The 19,944-nt window shown below is 36.7% G+C and overlaps 1 protein-coding gene across 2 annotated transcripts; it reads right to left on the bottom strand.

Annotated features, from left to right (window-relative positions):
• Window positions 1-105: 105 nt before the first annotated feature.
• Window positions 106-18,700, bottom strand: LOC306866630 (uncharacterized protein). 2 transcript variants are annotated; one of them, XM_079411895.1, is made up of 12 exons: window positions 18,546-18,700; window positions 11,974-13,539; window positions 10,760-10,819; window positions 10,614-10,653; window positions 9,374-9,519; window positions 9,113-9,199; window positions 8,676-8,858; window positions 6,817-6,996; window positions 4,956-5,168; window positions 4,751-4,870; window positions 4,410-4,550; window positions 106-1,300 (listed from the first exon to the last, which is right to left on the bottom strand). In XM_079411895.1, the coding sequence occupies exons 2-12, from the start codon at window positions 13,507-13,509 to the stop codon at window positions 1,229-1,231; spliced, it is 2,778 nt and encodes a 925-aa protein (XP_079268021.1). In that variant the 5' UTR covers window positions 13,510-13,539; window positions 18,546-18,700; the 3' UTR covers window positions 106-1,228. The 2 variants fall into 2 exon arrangements, with proteins under 2 accessions (XP_079268021.1, XP_079268022.1); XM_079411896.1 differs by having other exon boundaries at window positions 617-1,300; window positions 10,614-10,650.
• Window positions 18,701-19,944: the final 1,244 nt, after the last annotated feature.

Genomic DNA, 19,944 nt, shown 5'->3' with positions numbered 1-19,944 from the left:
TATTCAAACTGCATATTCATATGTGTATATATATATGTACATAACACAAAAAATAAAATACAAATTCTACAATGTGTCTATTTTCATTATTTTTTAGTTCTTTTTAGTCAAATGAGATAACATTTGGCAATACCAAGCTTGAATTCATATCCACGTGAGCATAATTTGTTACATTTAAAATATAGTCTCCATAGTTTTTTTTAAATGTGTGAGCTATCTGACTATGGAAGTTCACTATTAATTATTCTAAAATAATTCCTATAAAGTAATTCATATGCACACGCACGCACATCATTACCTAAAAAAATATAAAACCATAAAAAACCTTTTCATTACTTGAAATAAATATGAATTGAAATAAAATCTATATGAAAAAGTTGAAATTGAAGTTATATGAAAATTTAAATTTAATTTCTAAAATAACTACAACTGTATAAACTCTATAAACTATAGACATATTTAAAAAATAAAGTGAAAACGGAAAATATACAAATAAAATCTATCTCAATGATACTAAAATAAAACTTATATATATATCAGTAATGCCTGAGATGCAGATGGGGATTCATTCATGAGATAATATCCATTCATTAATAAAAATCATACATATAAACATCAGTGCAGCTCAGGTTTTCTGATTCATATATTTTCAGTCTTCAAATCCAGCATGCCGAACTAGTAATCTACAGAAATGGTTCAATCACAGTGTATAGTACCCATTTATCACAGAAACACTGAAGACAGCCAGAAGAACTAAAATGCAGTCTTTTCAGCAAATGTAACAGCTATCTTTGGATTTTAGCATGCTTTAGTCCATTTGTTAATCTTTGAGTTTGTGAAATGAGTTTGGTAAAAAAAATTAAATCTATTGAATATGCCTTACTTTATTTATTTAGTGAACTTTAGTGCAATCCCTCTGTATTTTTAAATAAAAGAGTACTTTGTTAGTATAGAAACTCAAAAAGGCTTGAACCAAAGTCATTTTAACATATATACAAACTAATAAATCTGGCATGGAAGACTGTAGAAGACTATAAGACCATGGAAGACTATTAATTGCATTAATAAGCAAGTAACAGCAATCCTTTGATTAATATGTGATTAGGTTCTCCTTGTGATGTTTGCACTCTTTCTAATGATCTTTACATGCAGTCTAAAGCAAGACAGAGCTCTTCAATATTTTTCTGCTTTTTTTTAGTTGCAGGAAAAGTCCCAGTTTTATGATTCCTTATATGTACACCGGAGTCTCTTGACCAGTTAACAACCTGAACATGACGGCAGGCATAGTTTTCATGTTAATCTGTTAAAAAAAAGAAACACACGTCATTTTATTAGCATTCATGGCATTAATACATTACATCATAAAAATAATGGAGTGCAAAAATGTGAAAAAGGATGATGACTTACAACAAAGGTCTGTTTTATTTGACTCATGGCAAAAGACAGGGGTGTAAAGTACTAATTGTTCTTCATAACTGTACTGTACTGAAGTTCAGTCGAAACTGAAAACATGTACTTTGATTACTGTACATTGTCAAGGCCAACAAATAAATAAATACAAAATTTTATTGGGTATTTTAAAATTATTTTTAAACAATTTCACAACATTGTTGAAATGTTATTTGTCAAATTCTCTATTTATTGACATTTGCTTCTAAATTCTGCCGCTCACACTTTTTAATCTCCCCTCAACAGTTAAGTGTATATATATTAAAAAAATGTGTTTTATACTTTTCCCCCCTAAGATCCTGATAAACTATTTCAATTCATTTGTGTCGCACCCCATTGGACTTTTGTTGTGTATTCATCCCTCATGTGCTCTGTTTGACCCAGTTTCTGTCTCTCCTTGATTAGTCAGTTCACCTGTGTCCTTATTAGTTGATCATCCTCACCTGTCTGTCCCTCGTTAGCTACCCTACTTTAGGCCATGTCCACATGTACACGGGTATTTTTATAAACAGCGTTTTTCCTTCTTCCGTTTTTAAAAAAATCTCCGTCCACATGAAGATGCAAACGCATGTTATAAAGAACTGTCAAGTTCTGTCAAGCATGCCAAACCACCAGGTGGCAATATAATCTCAACCGTAAAGCCATGTTGGCCAAAATCTCCGGTTTCGCTGTCTACAATAACATTGCAACTGGAGTTTTTGAAAATCTTCACCCTGGCAGGAGTTTTCAAAAATGTTCAGTTTCAGTGACCTGGTGCAACGTTTGCGTGTGGACAAACAGCCAAACCGCATAGAAGAAGCTGCGGTTTTGAAAATAACCGCGTTCGTGTGGACAGGGCCTTAGTTCTAGCCAGTTCAGTTCTGCTTCGTCTGGTATTATTGAATGTTACCTTGAGTGTGTGTTTGAGTTTGAGTGAGTGTCCTGCCCTGTTTGGGTTACCCTTGTGGAATCATTAAAGACTCTTGAACATTTCTTCTACAACTGCTTCCACACAGCAGTTTGTGACAGAATGCAGGACTGACAGAAAAAGACTAAAGACCTTCCCCTTTTGGACTATGCTGTTGAGTTCAGTCAGCTCGCCGTTTTAACAACTTTTGATGACGGGATGCTGAACTCACTGTTCTGGATCGGGGCAAATTTCCATCGCCCCGCCGACCTCACAGACAATCATCCGGTGGGAGGCAATCATCCGGTGTCTGAAGAGCGTCTACCCCCGATCCAGAACACAGCCAGACCCAGAGCCCAGCCCACCAGCGGGGTGCTGTGCGGAACAAAAGCCTGAGCCCACCGTTGACAGAGAGAGCCTGAGCCCGCCACGACCGCCGAGCCATTGTCTAATGGAGCAACAGAGCTGAGGATTCGCCTTGTAAAAATATCCAGAAAAAATGGAATCCAGAAAATAATGGAAAACAGATTTTGGTACAGATAAAACTGTAAAAATTAATTAGACAGGCTTTTTGATTAATAAAATAAAATTTAACCATTAAAACAGTATAGAAAAATGAAAATGGAAAAAACTGAATTTGGAAATAAAACGGATTTCATAGGGCCCTATAATTATAATGAATTATAAAATAGCTTTTAAAATGACTTAAAATACATATATAATAGCAATGATGCAATAATAATTTGTTCAAATAAAGTATCAAAATCAAGAAATCATGTGGTTTTATTGAACAAAACTGTTGAAAAAACACAATGTATTATAAACAATAGAGCTAATGTAGATTACGCATAACAACAAAAGCCTGCAGGGGCGCCAACGGCCTGACGATTATTTTAACACATTACTGCGCGATCCACTGATCTATAATAGAGATATACTGTATATAGATCAATGGCTGATCTAATCCTTGTTTAATATTGACCAAGCGTCATTTAATTCAAATGTCCACTTAATCTTTAATATTTGTCCATTTCTTTAGGACAGAAATGCTATAGCCACTGTAATTAAATGAATATGTGGACATCAAACCGTGTAAACTCAGAGTGAGGGTTTGGGCTTTTATTTTGAAACAGCAATGTATTCTCCTGTTTGTGTAGATTTATAAATGATTTACCTCACAAATCTGATGAAACGGCGCACGTTGCCAGATGAACGTTAATAAACCCAAACTCAACATGCAGAGATGGAGTTTGAGACGCTCCACGTGTACCCCCAACTGCTCCCCGGGCGCCGCAGCATAAATGGCTGCCCACTGCTCCGGGTGTGTGTTCACGGTGTGTGTGTGTTCACTGCTGTGTGTGTGCACTTTGGATGGGTTAAATGCAGAGCACGAATTCTGAGTATGGGTCACCATACTTAGCAGTATGTCACTTCACTTATAAATGATAACAGTTTCTGTGTAAGTGGGAACGGAGCCGTTGTGAGACGCACGTGTTTAACCTACACGCATGGAAATAATTAAAGCGCATATACTGTATTAGAACTGCATCACATATAATTATTTAATTCAATCATAGCGTTTGTCAATTCACAATTATGCTTAATTATGTTTTTTAAATGGGTTTAATATATCATGCAGCCTTGGAAGATAGTCTAAAAATGTGTTTTATGGATTCTCGTCCGTGAAATACGCCACTTCCGGTATTTTGCCGGTTAGTCGACGCAAGCAAAATGAAGTCGATGATTTTTAAAAATCAAATAGTCGACTAAAAACGACGAATCGCGACAGCCCTAAGTATTAATATTAAAAACATAATAAAAAATAATAAATGTTTTTTTTTTTTTATTAACGTTTACTTTTATCAATCAAATCTTAATATTCAAGAACAATTAAATGTGGAATCCTTTTTAATTTAACCAAAGTATGTTTTTGGCCAAGACATTTTTTGTTCCTTAAAGGAATATTTTGGCACAGTACTTATATTAGGTATAATATCTCTGCACTTTTACACCCCTGCAAGAGGCTGAATTATTACTAATATTCCATCAAAACATACAATATATAATGCCGTACCTCTCCTACAGATACTGAAAGGGCGTGGACAATTTTCTCATGCGCCATAGCGACCACACTCTGTCCATTTATCTCAATTATTCTGTGTCCGACTCGCACACCGCCCCTCTCCGCAATACCTCCACGCATCAGACTACAGATCTGCAATTAAGCACCAGGATGACAACATAAGACTGAAATAAGTCTTGATACAACCAAAAAAATCCCCTAACTCTGCACATACACATCAACTGATCAGAAGCAGAGTTACTGCAATGAAAAAGACATCTTTTAGTCATGCATTAATCATGTTATTTGATGTTTGTCATTTTTTTCAGAAGTGTTTGATTCTTGACACTTACTATGCCGTTCTGAACGCTGAAACCCAGCTGGTATTGCAGGTCGGGTCTCTTTATGAGGACAGTGGTAACAGGTGGGCAACTCACTACACTTAGTTTCACCTGAACATGATTCTTCAGGCCCTGAAACACGCATAGGCACAAAAAAATGTAATGAATGCACTTAGCAATTGGTATGCGTTGAATACATGCTTAGATATGTCCAGACCTTGATGATGCCCTGACAGGTGGTGAGCGGCAGGCCCACCAGACTGGTGTCGTTGACGGCCATGATCTGATCGCCCACGTTGAGTTTGCCGGAGCGGGCGGCAGGGCCGTTGTTCAGCATGCAGGCCAAGATGACGGTGGGCAGGATGGAGCCCCAGCCCGACTCCACGATCACCACACCCAGCATCTCGCCCTTCTGCTTCTCTAGCTGAAGCTGAGTGCAAAAATATGATAAAAAAATAAGAAGAATGCATTAATGACTAAAAAGTAATTTATCAAATGAATATGGGGTGACGTGTTAATTGCTGTTGTAAGAATGATTTTAATGCCACAATGATGTTGCATGAAAAAATGACATATGTATAAGTTTTAATTGTGTTTTCTGCATTTACTACACAGGACCAGTGATAAACCAGTATTCATTGCGGTCAATTAATCGGTTGGTATTCAGCCATAATGAGACTATCGCCATCAACATTGGCTATTATCTTGATAACCAAGCTTGCTTTTTGAACTTTTTAGTTTTCATATATTTGAATGAATGGATCTTTAAGAGCATTTAGTAAATATAGGGAAAATAAAATACATTTGTGATTAATAAAAAATAATATAATAATTACATAAAAATAAAAAAATGTAAATGTGTGTGTGTATGTGTACATATAAACACACACACACACAATTTGTGTAAAAATATGAAAAATACATTCAATCAAAAAATACAGTTAAATTGTTCATATATAGTTATATAATTATTATAATTATATATTCATATATGTAATATAATTTATATCAATAACTGATATAATTAGAAATAATATAAACAATTATTTTAATTAATTAATATTTTACAAATATATGAAAAATCTATTAAAATAAATGTAGAAATATTTACCATTTATACGGGTATACAATAAATATTTTTATATATTATTTTTAATATTTATATATATTAACATAAAAAATATATAACTTACATATATAATAAATAAAATATAAATGTGATATATTTACTGTTATTTTATATTTATTATTATATTATTACCATATATTTACATATATTCATATCATTCATATAAAATAATTTATATAATTACATATACACACACATACATATTACGTCCCACGTATTTGTTTAATTCCCTGTCTACATCTGTGATGCATGTGGTCACCATTTATTTATTTATTTGGTGCAATGTGGTTGTACTTAGTTTTTTTGTTTTGAATTGTGTTTTGTACTCCCTCTCTGGTTGTTCTCTCTCTCTATCTCTGCCGTCCCTTCAGCCAGGTATGAGCGTCAGCTGTGCCTAATTAAAACCAAGCTCTGGGGGTCACCTGATTGGTTGATGAGATCGGAGCTGGTGGATAAAGCTGAGGAGGAAAGCCAGGAAGCGGAGAGTCTTTCCTCCTGCCCCAGCATATGATTGTTGAGTCTGTGTGTTGCTTGACTGTTGTGAGGGCCTAAAGCCTGGGTTTGTGTTACTGAGTACTTCTTTTGTTAACCAATCTAATCTGTTTATAGTCTGACTCTGTTGAACTATACTTTTCAAGTTCCTTTGCCTGTATTTAATTTTGGAAGCCGTAGAGAGGTGGATGCAATTTTCTTTTGCTAACTGTGTTTTCTCCTGTTTTTGGTCAGATAGCGAGTGAGGTAAAATTATATACCTGTTAAATATATTTATGACAACAAAACTTGTCCCCTTATCTCGATTCTATCACCATCAGCATTAATAAACCCATAGAGGTCGACCACTAGACAGGACAGTGGAAAGTCATAGGAAAACATTAGGAAATACTGGGAGAATGGGATCTGGAAAAAGAGAGGAGCATCCCAACACAACTGACTCCAGTGCTGTAATCACCTCTTTACAGTTTTCAGAGTTGGAGAAATGGATGAGGTCGTCATTATACATCTCCTGCGTGCTCAGGATATCGCTGTAGTCTTTCTGGCTGAGGTCCTTGGGATTGATCCCATTGGCTCGGAGGAACTCTTGATAGGCCATGCTGAACGCCTGACCGATGGACTGTGCGATGAGCTGGGCCTGTGAGGGAGGAGAGGGAGGTGAAGCACTCAGCGACGTGACGACATCTCTGAGCGAGAGAGTGCTTGACGCAAATTGAGAGGGTGGAAAAAAGTCAAAACATGCAGTTACATCAGCACAACATGAACACAACGAAGAATAAAATCTGACTAGATGTTGATGAGTTATGCCTGTGATTCACAGTTACATATGTGTGTCTGTTTAGTCATTATTTGAGCTAATTTGATTATTTCAGCTATCAAAAATAGTGTTTGTTTATATATACTGATGTTAAATATTTATCATTGAATATGGAATATTAAATATTTGCTTAGTCATTATTTTAGATAATATTGTTTTCTGCTACCAAAACAGTGTTTCTTTATTAAATACCGATGGCAAAGATTCTTATTGGATATTAAATAGTATATATTTGCTTAGTTTTTATTTATTAAATGTTTATGTTAAATTGCATTTTATTGTATATTATTTAGGCTAATTTGATCATTTCAGCTACCAATAAGAGTGTTTGTTTATTAAATATGAATATTAACTACTGCTTATTGAACATTACATTTATTTTTGCTATCATTATTTAAGCTTATTTAGACATGCTCCCAGTAAGAGTTTTTACTCAGTGTTAATATTAAATATTTTCTATTAAACATTATATTTTTGTTTATTAATTATTTAGGCTAATTAATTAATGCTTTCAGCTACTGATAAGATTTTTTTCAATTAAATCTTAATATTGAATATTTTCCACTGAATATTAAATATTATACATTTGTTTTTGAATTATTTAGGTCATTATTTGATAATGATTTCAGCTACCGATGTGTTTTTATTAAATAATTATAGTAAATATTGCTTAGTAACTAATAAATAAATATGTTTGTTTAATAATTATGTAGGCTAATTTGATAATGCTTTCAGCTACCGATAAGAGTGCTTTATAAATAAATATTTTAATGAATGTTAAATACTAGATTTTTTTTAGTAATTATTTAGACTAATGTAATAATGCTTTCAGTTACCAAAAAGAGTATTTGTTTATTCAATTTGAAATATAGCTTATTCAATATTAAATATTACATGTTTATTTATGCAATATTTAGGCTAATTTGATAATTCCTTCGACTACCAGTAAAAGCGTGGTACTCTCCATACTTAAATCTATTAACTTCTAATCTATTCTTCTCTTCTCTAATCTAATCCACGGATTTTTTTTTTTAGTGCAGTAAATGTGGAGGAAGTCAGAATATTCCATCTGGATTCTTGACTAATTTTATGGGTACATTTATTAGTTAGAGGGTACCAAGAGAGGGTACCAACTGACACTGATATGAGGACAGATTTACTATGCAGTTTTTGATTGTTAGATTAAAGCTTAAAGGTCCTTGCACACTGAGTCCAAAATATTCGTATTTGTTTTTTTCCTTTTTTACGTATTCGTCATCCTTTCTTATCAAAACGCTTGTTACGGATGCGAAAACGCAGAAAATCGAACCTGATCGGAATTTTTTATGATGGACAAAAGTTTTGGACTCAGTGTGCAATGACCTTAAGTGTGTAATTTCTGTGCTACTTGTGTGAAAAAAAACTTGAAACTGCAAAAATAATGATTGATTCGAAAAAAAGTTAATTCATGTAAATCATTATCCACTTAATCCATTATTTTAAGAAAAGACCAGCCTCACATCCTCTGACTCAAAGACGTAGCACATCATGCGGTACTGCTTCCGACTTTCTGTGCTGAGGCCTGAATCTGTGCAGTCGAGCGAGGAGGAGTTAGACAGACGCCTGCGAGCCATCAGGACCACCACGTCACCAATGTCTGCGATGTATGAGATGGTGCGGAGGGCGTTATCCATCATCGCCTCCTGTGAACAAGGATCAGGAGTCAATGAAAAGCCTGTAAGTATCAATTCAGCAACTTGTTCTTTCATGTAAATCCTGTTCTTTTTAATAGTGCAATTTGTCTTTTTATGGATGGTGAAGTGGAAAGCAACAGGAAAGTATTGGGACAGAAAGAGAACAATGAGATCTAGAACTGGCACAGGCTGGATTCAAACCGGCATTCCCATTAGACCATATGTATTCATATAATTACCAATCTTAAATGAACTTTACCTACCTGTGTGTCAGCATTGAGCACCTTGATGGCCTTGGTTGAGATGAATAAGTCAATCTCTGTTAAACTCTGAGCTTCACCCTCTACAGACTGAAGAACATAGTTTCACAAAGGTTACAGTGCCATCTAGTGGATTGAGAGGGAACCTCTGACACCATTATATATCCTCAAAATATTAAACCATGAAGCACACTTCAAGTAACATTTACAAGAGCCTTACCAAGGCAGAATAAATATTTTTGTGTGGAGAATCTTATAAAGTACCTTAACGCAGTCCACAGCTTCCTGCGCTTGCTTCATGCGTACGCTTTTGGACGGGTTTCTGTCGGAGAGCAGTTGTGTAGAGCCAAGGTAGTTTGCGGCAAAGATGATTCCATTGATGAGATCTTCTGGCTCACATGGACCAGGGACTGAAAACAAATGCAAAAACGTGGATTTACAACTAAACTAATAAACAGTGTCGGGGTCCATGTCTAGTTACATGTCACAGTGCAATTTAATTACAAAGTAAATGTAACTGTAATCTGGCAAATAACTGTAATACTGAGAAAAAATGTGTCATTAAATTACAATTATTTATAAAAATATTAACGATTACAAAGGGGGTTACATCTGAATATTTTCACACACACACACACACACACACACACACACACACACACACACACACACACACACACACACACACACACACACACACACACACACACACACACACACACACACACACACACACACACACTTATTTTCTTTCCCAAATTGCATTGATTGCTCTTGCGTTGAAACCAGTGTTTCATGAGTATAGGACACAGAATAGAAGACATGTTTATTTGGTAACTGTTTTATTTCCTTAATTCCCATTTTGGTTTATGTATATGCTTTATTTTTAACATCAACAGTTTTTCCAAGGCATTGTTAGATGCCAGTATTTCCTGCCATCGCTACGCAAAGATTTGATTTAAAAAAGGAGTATTATAGCTATTAAACTATTTATTGCTATGATTTTAAATCTTTATTTAACCTCAGAATGATAAAAAGAGTAAAAAGAGGTGCTAAAGTCTGATTTTGTGGTGGCTGTGCTTTAAAATTAAATGATTATAACCTTAATTCAAGTGATGAAGGATTTTGAAAGTCTGACAGTAATCGGAGTTGAGTTCTACTGTAAGGTTAAATGTTTGAAAATGATTAACAGTTGAAAACATTTTTTTTTAATTTAGAAAAGTAATCAAATGTAATCACTTACATTACTTTATTAAAGTAATTGAAATGGTTACACTACTTATTGCATTTTAAATAGGGTAACTTGTAATCTGTAACCTAATACATTTCCAAAGTAACCTTCCCAACACTGCTTATAAATCACCTGAAATTTGTGTAAATAGTCTAAACTTGACTCTAATATCAATACTATACCAATTATCAACAAACAAACAGATGCATCGTTCAAATCATTGAAGTTTTGAGTCACAATATTCAATTGTGTTTAAATAAAAACTGAACTTACTATCCACAAAGCTTGGGAAAGAGGGATTTCTCTGGGCCTGCTGAAAAGCAAAACAACATTTAAGGAACAGATTCTGGTACAGGTTACAGATTGTCCCATAGGATGTATTCTATTATTATGGTTCAGCATATAACTAGGTAACTTGCCGGCCTCTTTTGTCCGAATGGTGGCCCTGTATTACCTTCCTCTGGACTACTATGAGAAACCTGTAGAAACATTGAAACAGACAATTATTATATTTTGATTATAGGTACAATTTATATTTGACATGATAAAACATAATTATTGTTAAAAACACAGGACTGAAACCAAAACATTAGTGGATGGCAGTGCTATTTTGTCCATAGCCAGTTAGTTGTAGCAGTTACAATTTCACCTTTCAAGAGCCCAACAATTGACAGTTTACATGTGGATATACTGATGTTTACAAATTTATACATTTTGAGTATACATATAAGCAGGAACTCAGTTTTTAGGGAATGTGTCACAAACTTCATGCCCCTGTATACAACCATTAGCCAAATGAGTAAAATTAGCATAATTAGCTTCAATATTTAGAAACAAATACTGACGGCTGAAGGTCTGGAATCTATGGCAGCTTTCATTGGCCAAGGCCCACCTATGAGGCTGTTTGACCGACATGTCAAACAACCAATCACAGTTCGTTTCGTTCAGCGTCACGTTTCTGGGCGTGGAAATGTCGCCACAATAACTGACCGGTGTGTGAAACTCTCGGACGTATTTTAAAGATTCTATGCCGCGAACTTTAAATATTTCCCAAACTTTTGAAAATCCAGCGTTAATTTTATCCTGATAAGAGTTTGTCGTTACATTTGTAAGCACGACGGCTTTCTTCTTTTGTGAGGGGGTTTGGTGTTTCCAGGCGGAACGTTAAAGAACGCGACACACACGTCTCCCGGAAATCCTGTACAATTCAACCAATCCGACGACGACTTCGAAACTCCTGAAGTGTTTCCACTTTTGTGTGCCATATGCATCAGACGTTTAGCCAACGTTCCGTGGGTGTGACTAAGAAAACAAATGGCTAAGCGGCTCCAGCATCCCTGCGACCCTACAGAGGACAAGCAGTTTGAAGAATGGATGGAAATCTTCAAATCTCATTGGAGTTGCTTGTCTAATGCTTGTATAGAAAGAGCCAGACCACTGGTAGAAGTCTGGCACAATGTCGTCAAGAGCCTCCAAATAAGACAAGAACAGGCGATCACTCCCTTTTTTGGTGTTAAAGTATGGCTCAGTCTAGAATAATTGTTACCACAGTAACAAGGATCCATTCATATGGATCCAATCATTGTGGAAGCAAAGACTTCATGACAGTTAGTAAAGAATTCTGCACAGTTACCTGTTTCTGACTAGGCATTGTCTTCTCCGTTTCAGCAGGTTTGGCCAAGTCTTTATGTAGCTGTTTGTCTGGGGACTGTACAGGTGTATTAACATGGGCTCTGGATTGGCTGTTTCTCCTGTCTGATGATGTTGAAGAGGCCCTGGAATTGTCAGGAGCTCCTTTCCCATTATTTGTCTGATCAGGAGCACTTTTATTACTCCCTGAGTTGTTTGGAGCAATTTTGAGTTTGGTCTTGACTTCGTTCACAATCTGCTCTTCCTCAACCTCTCCAATGCTCTTTCTCTCTTTTCCACCCTTTGGTTTGTGACTACAAATGGGATGGTCCTGCCCTCTGTTTTTGCTATCTCCAGGACTTTTACTTTGCTCATGTGAAAGTTTCCCATCTCCGTCCCTGTCGTCCTCTCTGGAGTATTTTAGCAAATGTCTTTTTTTCCAAATGCCTCTATCCTCTGGTTCTGCGAATTTAGCTTTACTTCTAATCCTGCTACCATCCTGGTAAGCGGGGTCTTTTTTGTGTAGTCTCTCCGACTGATGTCCTTTATATCTGAAACTTTGTCTAGGGTTTCCTCTACCTTCTCTGACCACATGGACATCACAATCTTTTGGACAGTCACTAGCACACTCTTCCCGAACCCTTTCTATTCGATCCCTAGGAGAACAACTTGACCCTGGAAGGACATCCCTTGGGTTTTTGGGGATGTCCTGATTTCTTCTATAATTACTAACTGCATCACTTTCTTGCCCCACTTTAGCACAACTGGACTCTTGAGGACAACTTTTGCCATCTCTGGGAAAGTCGTCAGCACCTTTACTTGGGATTTCATTGTTGTTCAACTCCGCTTCTTTCCCTTTGTAGTGAAAAAACACAACATTGTCTTCTTCTTCACTGTCTTCTTCTTCTGTCTCTTCTTCATCCTCCTCGTCCTCAGCCATGGGGGCTTGTATGAAGGTTGTCTCCGTGATAGGCTCTGGTCGCTTGTAGACCGTTGTTGTTGCGTCTTGCTGCAGAACCTTGTACAAGCCTTCCGAGTGATCCCAAGCTTCCTCTGGTTTACAGCTCTCCCGGACGTCCCGAGACTTGCCAGGACACTCAGCACCATCCGCACCTTCATGGCAGTCCATTCCTTCCATGTAGCTTTCATCTTCAGGACAACAGTGGACATAGTAGGTCATCCTGTCCGCTTCGGTTTGCAGTTCCTCATCTTCCTCGTAATCATGTTCCTCTTCTTCTTCCCCGGATACAACATTATCATACTCGGACGGTGAGCCCTCCTCCATGCTGTCCTGCTGAAGAGGGCTTTCCCCTTGGATGGAGTCGTCCCCAGACCCATCACTTAGACAGTACCTAGCTGGCACAGGAGAGGGTGGTTGGATGTCCAGCTTTTCTTGTCCAAGTTCCTCAGGAATTGGATCAACTCCATCTCCAGAGAGCTTTTCACTTCCAACAGGCACAGTGCTAGAGGCTGACGGGTTGAGCTCTGAAACAATGGCTCTGGTCCCCGGTCTTCTCCTGAGAGCCATGACTGGCTTCATCTGCCCCACAGAAGTGGGACTCTGTCAGTCCTGAAACAAAAAATTCAAAATTAAAGTAAAAAGTGCCAAATGTAATTAAAATGGGTTTTGGTGACTATTTATTTAATTGGTGGGTAACTTGGTGACTGTATAAGGAACTGTTTTGAGTTGAACTGATGTAGTAAATATGTCATTGATGCGATCGATTCAAATCAAAGACATACAAACCATCTATAAACAAAACATCTTCTAACTACTTTATCTACTCAGGATTTTTATCTACCATCAAAAGGAAGGTTTCTCACCAGAAATCCATGTGGCGACCATTCCATGTGGAATATTCCTCATATTAAACCACTTAATGTACAGAATAAAGTGCAAGACAAGTATTTCACTATTAAGGTGTAGTATCATTAATTCTGGTATAATTTTGTGGGGAAAAATGTCCATTGTCTATTGTCAATAGAGTAGCGAGTTATGAAGCTCAACTCACTTTCAAACCAAGCAGCTTTCTGTTGGTCACTGTAACCAACTTAAACCTTGTGTGTGAATAGGCCTATTTGCTGAACAACGGTAAATGCATGACTGCACCTTTATGCAGGAAAAATATCTGCCGAATAATCCTAAGGACAGAAAAATATATAATAAACACAATGTAAAATACAATTTCATGTCCAGTAAATTGTACATATCATTTTCTAAATTTGACAGGTCCAAAAGTTAATTTTGCAACATACTAACCAAATGTGCAGCATATACCAATAGTCAAGTAGGAATTCTCAAGATGTATGCATCCAATATTTGGAACAAGACAATATGCATTGGAATAAAGTGTGCTAATATCCAAAAACTGATTAGACCGCATCAGTCTATATGCAATTTACACCTTCACCTTGACTTTGTACGAGTTCCTGAGCTGTATTAAAACCTCTGAGGAAAACAACCTCATCCAAAACAAGCGCAGTACACCACAGCATCAGGGAGACAGATCTGCACAATTCAGCAGGTTTATCAGCAGGAAACATGCTGATATTTTCCTGCACTACAGGGTTTTCTCACTTTTGATGAGAGGCATCAGATTCCCAGTGGAAATACGTCCTCCTGCTTTAGATTGCGACTCACTTCATTTGTCCCCTTATACAAGCTTGCTTCAACCACAGACGGACTGATATTTTTAGTTTGAAATCTTAATCATTAACAAGTTTTTATTTATTTCAGGAAAAAAACAGGTGATCTGCGCAACACTTACTGCATCTACATAAGGCCCAAAGAGCAGCATGAGCGCAGTGAAATCAAACTCAGTTTCAGACTAAGCAACCGAATCAAGCTTGAAAACAAACTTTTAAGCATGGCTTAAATGTCCAAATACATTTGTAGGCCATCGTATTACTAAGTATTTAAGCATGGAGATTCAGGGATAGCAGTATAATATTTTTCAACTGTTGTTAAGATCCGTTTCCTATTCTATCTGCATTTAATGTGGTTTATATAAAGTTGCAAAATAAACTGATTCTTATTCCTCATAAATTAGCCAACTCACAGTTTGCAACTTCAGAGAAACTGTGGAAATTGGCCCAAATCTTATAAGAAAAAACAGCAAGCCTAGGCTGAAAATGTGGTCTTGGTCGAAGTATATAATCGAACACATTAGTAGCGCTATTGGATCAGCAAGCAACTTCTAATTGGCCGATATACCTGCCTTCCTCAATGTTCCTTTATGTTCAGTGACTATCAATGAATTTGCAGAGGGGTGTTTTTCATTTGTCTAGAGCTTTCTTATTCAGCAATGCAGAAATGTGCCTTTATTTCCTTTTATGTGCAGAATAATAATGATTTAATAATAAAATAGGGTTGAAATAAGCAATTGTCAGTATCTGAATGCACTAAAACTTGAACTACAAGCAGTGTTCCCACATCTTTTGCCCATAAATGTCAATGACGTTTCCAGGGCTTCACACACATTTTGAACAATGTATTTCTATGCTTTTTACATTACATTTCAGATCGTTGGATAATTTTCAAGCCAATTAAATATTTTAGAGCAGAAAATAAATACACACACACACACACACAAAAAAAAAAAAAAAAACAATAACTGATATTTCCTGGTTTTACAAGCTTTTTAACCCATTCATGATAAGGACAAAATTTATAGTGTCCTCAAATTGAGCAATTTCTAACTAATAAAATATTTTAGAGCTGAACATAACCATTCCAGGCCTAGAAACCATATATTTAAAATTACATCTCCATATTTTCAATTACATTTTGCTCAGATGTATACTGCAAATAATTGGTTAAAATAAACAGATGGTTAAAAGGCTGGTTGAAAAAGGACAATACAATACATGTGCTCACTGCTCATATCTGACAAAGTAAATGGCCTGGTAAAAGACAATTACACAAATGCAGAATCTGTCAGACTGAAATTTAAAGGTGCAAGTACAACCTCAAGACCTGCGGGGAGTTGCTGTCTCATCTAAATGTAAATGCTTTTGTCTGGACACTTCCCTACTGACAAAAAAGACTTAAACCAGCCTAAGCTAGTATAAGAACTGCAGCTTTGTTGGCCTTAGATGGTTTAAACAGGTCTCAAACCTGGCCAAGCTGCTGTTGAGCTGTAAGGAAGCTGTTGATCAGTAAGCTGTTCTCTAAGTATAACCAGTGTAACCAAAACCATATAAGTTTCCAAAAACCCCTCTAAACCAGCCAATTGACCATGAAAGCAGTTTATGCTGGTTTAAACTGTTTTTCAGCATGGCAGTATGATCAGAAACCACCTCAGGTTTATCTAAATGCAAATGTGACCCTAGACCACAAAACCAGTCACAAGTAGCACAGGTACAGGTGCCTCTCAGAAAATTAGAATATGGTGAAAAAGCTAATTTTTTTCTTGTAACTTATTTCAAAAAGTGAAGTAAAACACTTCAAACGTTTTTTTGTTTTAATTTTGATGATTAGAGTTTACAGCTCATGAAAGTCAAAAAATCCAGTATCTAAAAATAGAATATTTCTTAAGATCAATCAAAAAAAGGATTTGCAAAACAGAAAAGTTCAAGTTCTTTAAAGTATGTATGTTCATTTATGCACTCAATACTTGGTCAGGGCTCCTTTAGCACAAACTCCAGCATCAGTGAGGAATGGCATGGAAGCGATCAGCCTGTGGAACTGATGAGGCACTATTGAGTCTTCAGCTCGTCTGGATTGTTGGATCGACTGTTTCTCATCTTTCTCTTGAAAATATCCCATAGATTCCATATGGGGTTCAGGTCAGGCATGTTGACTGGCCAATCAAGCACAGTAACATCATGGTCAGCAAAGCACTTGGAAGTGGTTTTGGCAGTGTGGGCAGGTGTTAAAGTCCTGCTGGAAAAGGAAATCAGCATCTCCATAAAGCTTGTCAGCAGATGGAAGCATAAAGTGCTCCAAAATCTCCTGGTAGACGGCTGCATTGACTTTGGACTTGATAAAACACAATGGACCAACACCAGCAGACGTCACGGCACCCCAAATCATCACTGACTGTGGAAACTTCAAACTGGACTTCAAGCAGCTTGGGTTCTGTGCCTCTCCACTCTTCCTCCAGAATCCAGACATTGATTTCCAAATGAAATGCAAAATTTACTTTTATCTGAAAAGAGGACTTTGGACCACTGAGCAACAGTTCAGTTCTTTTTCTCTTTAGTCCAGGTAAGACACTTCTGACGTGGTCTCTGGTTCAGAAGTGGCTTGGTAGCCCTTTTCCTGAAGACGTCTGAGCGTGGTGACTCTTGATGCACTGACTCCAGCTTCAGTCCACTCCTTGTGAAGCTCTCCCAAGTGTTTGAATCAGCTTTGCTTGACAGTATTCTCAAGCTTGCGGTCATCCCTGTTGCTTGTGCACCTTTTCCTACCCAATTTCTTCCTTCCAGTCAACTTTGCATTTAACATGCTTTGATACAGCACTCTGTAAACAGCCACACCTTTCAGTAATGACCCTCTGTGACTTACCCTCTTTGTGGAGGGCATCAATGTTCATCTTCTGGATCATTGCCAAGTCAGCAGTGTTCCCCATTATTGTGGTTTCAAAGAACAAGAGATACCCAGAATTTATACTGTATGGATGGTCATTAATTGAAACTCAAATGTAAATATTCTAATATCTAATACTGATTTTTGACTTTCATCAGCTGTAAGCTCTAATCATCAAAATTAAAACAAACAAACTTTTATATGAAAATTTCACTTTTTGAAATAAGTTACAAGAAAAAAATTTACTTTTTCACCATATTCTAATTTTCTGAGATGCACCTGTATATTTGTAGCAATAGACAACAATACATTGTATGGGTCAAAATTATAGATTTTCCTTTTATACCAAAAATCATTAGGCTATTACGTAAAAATCATGTTCCATGATGTTCCATTTTGTAAATTTCCTACTATAAATATATAAAAACATAATTTTTGATTATATGCATTGCTAAAAACTTCATTCTCAATGTTTTGATTTTTTTGCACCCTCAGATTCCAGATTTTCAAATAGTTGTATATTGTCCTATCCTAACAAACCATACATCAATGGAAAGCTTAAATTAAAAATGGACCCTTATGACTGGTTTTGTGGTCCAGGGTCACATTTGTACAGCTATTGCCCTATATAACAGCTTCACAAAACATCCTTTCAACTCTGAATTTTAAATATTTAGAAAAGTTTATAAATGAACCTCCTTAATTCAGCTCCAAATAAGACTAATTCCCAGAGGTTCTGTCTATTCTTCCAGTGATCTCGAGGCTGAATTACTGCAACATCCATCCACAGCCCAAATGAATCACAAACACTGCTCCTAATCCTTCAAATCAAGGACAAAATACTCTTGTTCCTGCACATAACATCACAAGAAACATTTGCCCAGAGAATAAGAAGATACGTCGCCGTTTCAGCGACATGGAGACGCTTAAAACCTGCACTCACAACGACGATGTGTATTTTGTCTTTTTAGTGCAGTTACTATTAAACTGGCTACAATAGAAGCGGCTAACACTTTAATACCGACGATAAACGAGCAAGTGCTTACCGGAGCCAGTTTGGCGTTGCTCAGCCAAATAAATATTTGTCGTTGTATTGCTCAGAAATTTACAGAGCAAATGTTAGGACATGTCTTTGATGAAGCATAGATGCTGAGGAACGTGGATGTAGCTTATACACACACCCTCAACATCCCGGGACAGCGATGCGCTTATGAGTTTTTTCTTAAAGAGACAGTACTAGCAAATATAATTCCTCAAATTCAAAAACATTTAATCGCTATAACAGGAAATGTCTAATGTCAGTAAGAAAAAATAATACAAAGGACAATTGTCTTGATCAATCAAATAGGTCTTATTAAATAGGAAGCGAAGTGTAAATGTGTGCATACTACATCTACACTGCATACTGCATACATTAAAGCTACAGTATGTAGTATGCAAAACAGTAAAATGCTTGAAACCAACCTTATATAGTGCACTATTCAAGGGGACAACCATTTGTCAAAAGTGGACATTATGTGTACTCATTCAATCCCATAATTCACCTCAGTAACGAGTGTAGCTAAAGGCCATGCACTGTGTGTTTCCATCTTCTGGCGCACTTCGTTTCTGAATTCGCGCACTTATTGTTCGTTCACTCATTCAGTGAACTATATTAGTGGACTAATGTAAGGAAGAGTGAAAGAAGGTATAGGTGCGTTTCCATATGAAATCAGCTAGTCTGGTGCGATATCATGTAAATTCCTTAAAATAATGTCATTTTATTAAGGTAAACCCCATTCAGTGCAACCCACCAGGTATTTTTGAACTGCTAGCCATTGAGTGTACATTGGTTGCAGGCTTGCCACAATAATTCCAATTTCTACTCAAAACTAGCCCAATGACGTTTCGTGGCGGGTCCCCCAGTAAAAATTGCACTGCAGGGGCTAAATATCACGTTATTGGGGTCGCTTCAATCTACGGACATGAAAAACAACCTGTCTTAACAATGTTAGCCCTATTCCTTGGACGTGGCAACACAGATTGGCTGTACACTTGATATTATGGGACTGAATGATTGCTTTCATTTATGTTATGGTTTCGGACACCACTATAATGGCTGTTCCCTCAAAGAGTGCACTATATAAGGGCATAGGCGGTTTTTCTTGTTAGAGCTCGATCAAATTAGTGAGATTTTGATTAAATTTGTGGGTAAAGAGGTTGTCTATTGTCAATATATGGTATAAAACACAGCTCAAAAGTCACTTTCAAACCAAGCAGCTTTCACATGACCACCCAATGTAAAATCTGTAATGAAAACTTTCACGTTCATGCCAAATTACAGACAAGGATTCCTGTTTAAATGAACATTGTGACTAGTTGGTTGTAGGGGGAGGGGCATTGAAGTGAGATTTTGATTGGACAAAATCAGCATAGTGCAGGATGAGTCATCCATGTTTTGGTCCC

Source organism: Barbus barbus, assembly GCF_936440315.1.
Source record: "Barbus barbus genome assembly, chromosome: 48".
In the NCBI taxonomy this organism is placed as follows: Eukaryota; Metazoa; Chordata; class Actinopteri; order Cypriniformes; family Cyprinidae; genus Barbus; species Barbus barbus.
This window is presented reverse-complemented; position numbering and strand designations above follow the sequence as displayed.

Bases quoted from the DNA above. Each gene is read 5' to 3' on its own strand.
- LOC306866630 (XM_079411895.1), bottom strand. From the start codon at position 13,509: ATGAAGCCAGTCATGGCTCTCAGGAGAAGACCGGGGACCAGAGCCATT. The intron at 10,820-11,973 runs GTAACTGTGCAG...ATGTTTCTACAG, and splicing joins CAATGCCTAGTCAGAAACAG to GTTTCTCATAGTAGTCCAGA. The intron at 4,551-4,750 runs GTAAGTGTCAAG...GCTTAATTGCAG, and splicing joins TCAGCGTTCAGAACGGCATA to ATCTGTAGTCTGATGCGTGG.